Here is a 6,840-nt window from a genome sequence, read left to right on the forward strand (position 1 = left end):
ATGTAACATACCAAATAAAACATGTTGTAAATATATATTTATTTAGACAATATCATGTTAAAACATGAAGACAAAATTAGATGTAATAACAAATAAAATGTCATTAATATATAATTAGACTAACAGAAAAGAAAGGGAAATATATATATATATATATATATATATATATATATATATATAACAACTAAAATATCCAATCAGATTGGAGAAGAGCCTTTCATAGGAAGTAAAATAGTCTAGCGATTACTGGCAAAGAAGAAATTTTAAGGGCGTCGATCTGGCGGAGGTTGCTACTTGGGCTTAAAGTAAGCCTGCATCGTAGGGCACTGCATCATTTGGTATCCACGTGTCTCCGGCCATAAGGGAACTCACAGTGAAATTTTGAGCATCCGAGATGGTCATCACATGATAACCAGGCCATGCGACTCTCTGCGAAGTATCTGCCCCTGGCCCGCTGTTATTATATTCGCCGTAATATAAAGTGCTCAGGGCAAAGTCTCCTGACCATTCTAGCCATCCAGCAGGCTGGATTAAACTGTCCAAATACGACTGCATGTAAACAGTACGAGAGTACTCCTTCCACGGCCTACCCAGATACGTGGGGAAAGAGCTGATAACAGGAATAAGCTCAGGCGCAGCAGTAACATTACAGTTTTGAATGGACGTTCCAGTATTTTGATTTGGATCTGTTCTACCTTGAGCAGTATAAACATTCTTCTGCCCTTTCATTGGTTTCCTTGCATAAAGATTGCAGTTCTGAAAAACTGCTGCGGCGTTGCCGAAGATGAAATCAACCGTGCCGTAGATGTCACATTCTCTGTAGAATTGACGGAGGGAGTGAGTGTAGAGAGTGTCTTGGTATCCCTTGAAACTGCAACGAAAGAAGGCCGACTGATCGGATCCAACTCGTAGAGCGACTGCCTGGTGATTCACTGCTCCCGCCGTGTTCTCGAACGTCATATCCCGTGCAAGAAAACCTACCCCGACTGCAACTGCACAAATCCAGACCAGTTTTGAGTCTCCTTCACAAGAAATAACACTTATAAATACAAGTAACAATACCCTATATAGGGAACTAATCATAAAAAATTAAAAGATTGAAATCGGTTGCTGGTTTACTGAATGTGGCAGAGTTGAATGTAGTCCAATTAGACGCAACGCTTCTGTTCCCAGTGATGACGGTCACGTCTATTCCATCGCCGATCAACATAATGTTGTATTTGTTCTTTGGAATGTCCACGTTTTCGAAGTATACACCTGCGGTCACAAAGATCACAAACCTGTCTGCGCTTTTGTTTGGAGCAGCATTGACAGCAGCATTAACGGTGGTGTAATTCCCGCTGCCGTCCTGCGCCACCGTTACGTAGTCACCGATTAAAACGCTGTCACCGCCTGAGCTCTCCGTTAGACGCCTTCTGTCCGCTTGGGACAACCACGACGGGAACCCGTCATCGAGCGATCCATATTGATCAGACATAAAATCATCATCGTCGGATAAGAGCCGTCGATTGTGCCCGTCGCGCTTCGCAGGACCCTTCCCCGCGAGAAAGTATTTCTTATTTAAAGCGAGGGTAGAGCCTACAGAATCCGAAGAGTTAGCGATGTATTTGGCAAAGTGCAGGGAATCGAGGCTTACATTTGCTTGGCTGAGGCCTTCCAGACACGTGACCTGATTTGTGAGGGCTGCACTCAGATAACTCTGAATATACACCGCGCTCTTCCATTCCACCGTCGTGTTTGTCGAGTTGCTCAACTTCACCAAACTGGAATTCAAGTAGTCGGCCGTGAGGGTGTACAGGAAACTGCAATCCGCCACGGCTTGGCTCTGCATTGACCGCCAATTACTCGACGAGTCGCCGGAAATGGAGTTCTGAACAAGTTTAGCTTGGCGCAAGCTATATCTTATAGCAAATTCCGTCACATCTTTAGACCCATTTTTTGACGCTTTTCCACCCTCTGACAACACCCATTCGCAGTATTTGCGATTGGATGCGTCCGCGCAGGCAGATTGACTATCGTTGTTTTTATCATCGTTTTTTGATTCATATGTAGGAACCAGAACCAGAACCAGCACCAGAAGACACAACGCATAAGAAGCCATTACTCTTCCAGAATAAGAAATGGCCGGATGGAGAATATTGATGGCTGTACATTCTGAACCTTCTTATTTATACAGAAGACATTAGATAGATATTATGACTCTTGCTCAGATATGCCTCCGCGAAAAGAAAAAAATTGCAGATGCATCCAATGAGTTGTCAACATTCCCATTAACTGCATATTATATTTAATTATTTGGTGTTTACATTGAGTAAATGGGGTTTGAGTAGATTGGCATTAAAGTCAATCAATTCATATATAAACTCGACTGCCGTGCTCCAAACTCTTCCTTTTTCCGTTTGACTCGCCAAATTTAATGGTGAATTTGTCTATGCATTCCACTTGCTATTATTGGTTGCCCACTTTTATAAGCAGTATACTTTTAATTTTATTTTGAATTGTTATGATTTAGTTGTTCTTTATTCATGTTTATTAAAATTTAGGTTGAAGGGTTAACTGTGCAATCAATTCATGTATGATATTTGGGAAGATTTATTGTAATAAATTTAAATTTTAATAAAGGTAAGAAAGAATTATATTGAGCGCAATATTATATAATTATTATAATATATATGTATGTTGTTGGTAATATCTTTAGTTTTTGTTAATTTAGTCTATTGTAGATCAAGTAAAATATCTCTTACTTATCTATTGATAAGGTTAAGAGTCTTCTAATGAATGGTTCATAAGGCACAAAACTTGATGAAGGTTGTGCAAATGGAGTTGAGAGTATAGTAGAATTAACCACCAAGGAAACTCTCTAGTTAAGCACACTCAAGTTGAGGTAGGTCTGGGATGAGTGTCCTTAAGGAAATGCTAGTGCTTCACCTATGTGAGCATCACCTATATTTAATAAATACTATTTATTTCATTATTATCATGAGAGATAAGTTTGAATGAACCACTACTCCTCAAACATAGGTCAATAAATTGGACTCAAAAATACAAAGGCTCTAATAGCAATATTAAGATTTTTTTAACCATATAATCTTAAAATTGTATTAAGAAATTTAAATATTAAGATTATAGAAACAAATAAATTATAACCTACACATTTTATCAATTTATTTTCTTAGAATATTAGACTAATGAAGACACATCTACATTCACTCCACACTACTAAAACTTCAGAATTTCTAATAAAAATAAACTTACACTTAAAAACTAATAATCAACCTGTATCATTTCTTAGAACAATCATCAAACTGAATCATCCCCTTTCAATTCAACAAACAATCCCAAACACGAATTACTCTAAGCTTAATTTACACTCAATCACGTATGTTTGTTTAAAATTCTAGAGTATTTTAATTCCTAAAACTAGTTTCTGTAGAGAATAGTTTATTCTGCGTTCATGAATCTCTTCGTACATTTTAAACAAAGAAGAGTCAGCGTTGCTTATCAGTTGCGATGGAGATGAAGAAGTTTGGTCCCGAGTGCAAGTAAAAGGGAACATCCAGCACATGACGATGAATTCAGAATTGCCTCATGTCAACCTCTTTTGTACTCTTTAAGTAGTATCGAGGCAACTGGTCGAGCATCCACTCGTTTTAAGCACTAATCACGTCACAAAATTTAGACGTTTGAATGAAATCGCGAGCCAACCTACCGTGGCCGATATTAAAAAAATAAAAATAATAATAATAATAGTAAGAATAATAATCTTGATTACAATATTAGACATATTCATTGGATCAGAAGTACGATTCTCTTATTTGAAACAAATAAATAAATACTTGTTCTAGAATGGTAAAATGAAAAATATAATACAAATTGGAAAATATAATTATTTTCTAAAACTATGAATAAAAACCTATTAAATTTTTATTTCTTAAATTGTAAATAATTACATATAAGTATTTATTTTTATGAAACTTATTGGCTATCTATTTTATGTATTGGAGAAAGCTTTGTATTGTAACTTTATTTTTGTGGTGTTACTAGAGTTTATGTTGGACACAGAGTTTTAGCACTAGAAAAAATAGAAGGATCTCATGTGTCTAAATCATCATTACTCATAGCCCACTCTATACTTCTAAATCAACCAAATAAAATGTAAAAGAAATTAAGGGAGTGTGGAAGCTTTAAGCAAGATGAAGCCAATGAAGGGGTTTCATATGACCCCACATTTGAACATGCTAATGCCATAGCTATTGAAGTTTCCCCTAGACATATAAGAAAATCCACAACCACTGACATCTTCAATTCAGCTATGCCCGTACAAGAAACTATAACCTTCAAATCTTAGGATACCAAGGTAAAATAATTTCAATTGAACTACTTGATGAAATCATTTATGTTGTCTTGGATTACAAGAAAAAAATTCATAATTTTAATTCATGTTTCTTAGAGATGTACTTGTCAAAACAAGTTTTGTTTTAAGTGGACTTGTCTTGACTCAAAATGGTAGGAATGGGTAATTAAATCTTTATAGGGTATTGGAAGATGATATATGGCCTACACATTTGGTACCCTAGCATGCCTAAGAAGGGTTGTGATATGAATCTTGGATTATCTATAGTCAAACCAATGATGTGCAAGCCTAAGACCTAGACTATCACTAACAAGGCATTATTAAATCTAACTACCACAACTAGATTGGGTTCCTATTGTTTAATATAAAATTTCACCTCTTTTTGTAAGATATCATGACCTAACATGAAGATGTCATGTGGTGCAAACAACATAGATAGATGAGGTAAGTTTTCCCCTACCCTTGTGACTTGTATTGAAATGGCTCTAGCTCTAACTCTTCCTGGCTATATTAATCTATAAGACCTAGATTCAAATTTGATAAATAGATTAACTACTCTAATTTAAACATAATGCATGTTTTTTATTGTTTCTAGGAAGGGAACCTCAATTGGCAATGCCTTTTTCAATAACATAAATATAACTAGCTAATTTTAAACAATCTTCATATTGGTGTCCCAAAATGAAATAGTGAAAATCATGAACTTACTAATATGTCTTCCCCCCTATCCTCCTAATCTATTGAATTACTTTCTTGGTCCTAATCCCCAAGATACCCTCTTTCCCCCCTCCTCTATCAAGTTACCAACCCACTATACTAAAACAAAATCTTATAAACATACATGTTAGTGTCTCTTCTTGGAGAATTAAAAAGGATGCATATATTGATCAACCTCTACTCCCTAACATAATGAAAAAAATAGGAAATAAATCTCAACTTCCTTCTTAAGAGCCCTTCATGAAGATTCCATCATGGACACCCTATAAAAGATATCATTGTATATTCTCAAAATTGGATGTTATTGTAACATAAATGTTAAGAGATAATGGGGATTGTGTAAAATTCCCTTAATTTTTACATATACATCAAGGAAAATGAAAGAGTGGCTTTAAACCATAACCTCCCAAAGGACTCTAATTAGATTAGCACTACCTAAAAAGTATTGGCATAATGGTGAAGTTGGAAATGATTGTTGGCATAAAAAAGGATTAAGTATCAAGAATTGGTTTGCGAAGGTTGTAGCCTTGGAACCCAATTTAAACTCAAGCAAGTAGTGATTGTTCGGAAGGCCTAATCAACCTAAAAATAGGTAAATTTGGGATAGGTGACTTAATGATGAAACCAACATCCAATTTTGTGAAATTGTTTGAAACTCTCAAATGGGTGCTAGGAGTGGTGAAAAGATCCTAGCCTTGCTCAGTCAATTTTAAAATTAGGCTTGAAAAACTCAAATTGGAGGCCTAATTCAATTATATCTACTAGGCCTACTTAGTGCATGTAATTGAATCTTGGAAAAAAAATAGAAACCCATTGTTGCACTACTTAAGGGTTGTAAAATTCACTCAATGGAGGGTATAGAATCCTAAAGGACCATGAGATCCTAGTTTGTAGAAAAATTATGATGAAGTCATTTGTGGAGTTGAATTGCCTAGTCTAATGAATAGATACACAAGTTGAAGCTTAGTCAAAGGAAACCTTGGGAAGGTCTTCGATTTTCTAAACCTTGGGGGGGTAGGACTCATAATGAAAGAAGGATTGGGAACTTAGTTATGCTCACAAATGCCTCTATGATGTAGGAGCATCCTAGGGTAGTTGGCAATCCTACATGTTGCAATTGTTTGACCTTGAGGTTGGAGAGCTTGGTCGAACAAGGGTTGGTTACTAGGCAACTAAAGGAGTTGAGTGATGCTTGAGAGAACTTGGTCATGCTTGGAGGGTTTTCTGACATGGGGAAGTGTGTATACTTATTTGGGCCATAGATCTTTATCCTATGAACATTTAATGGGTTTTGTAAGCCAACTAAGGTATTTTGTATTTAGTATCTATTTTAGGCTGACTTGCAACTAAAATATGTATTTAATCTAAAGGTTTATTTAATTTGTAATTTGCTAGGCCGACTTGTGGCTTAGTTGGGTATAAGTAGGGGGTCTTTTGGAGTCTTGAATCATTAAAAATAATCTAGCATGGAGGAGATGGAGTAGTTGAGAGGAGCAAAGTTGAGAAGAGCTAGTAAATCGTGGCTTTGCAAATGAGGAGATTTCTTGGTGTCTTGCAAGTACAAGTTTAGATCTCACTCGGGGTTTCTACCAAAGGACTATTGTGCTATAGATATGGACTAGCTAGTGTTTGGGATTGGATCTTGAGCAGTCTTAAAAAACTATTACTTTTTTGGTATTTGGCCACAAGTGGAAAGGCCTTATAGCTAGACACATTGCATGTAATCAATTTTTTAATGAATAAAGAATTAATTTTGGTATCAAATCTTA

At 36.1% G+C, this 6,840-nt stretch overlaps 1 protein-coding gene across 1 annotated transcript; it reads right to left on the reverse strand.

The window, feature by feature from the left end:
• Positions 1 to 300: 300 nt before the first annotated feature.
• Positions 301 to 2,101, reverse strand: LOC149572684 (pectinesterase-like). The gene is made up of 2 exons (XM_089811975.1): positions 1,120 to 2,101; positions 301 to 992 (listed from the first exon to the last, which is right to left on the reverse strand). Exons 1-2 carry the CDS (start codon positions 2,099 to 2,101, stop codon positions 301 to 303), a joined length of 1,674 nt encoding a protein of 557 aa, XP_089668101.1.
• Positions 2,102 to 6,840: the final 4,739 nt, after the last annotated feature.

This window comes from Cupressus sempervirens, chromosome 2 (assembly GCF_028749045.1).
Source record: "Cupressus sempervirens isolate cs-2001-9-10 chromosome 2, ASM2874904v1, whole genome shotgun sequence".
Classification (NCBI taxonomy): domain Eukaryota; kingdom Viridiplantae; phylum Streptophyta; class Pinopsida; order Cupressales; family Cupressaceae; genus Cupressus; species Cupressus sempervirens.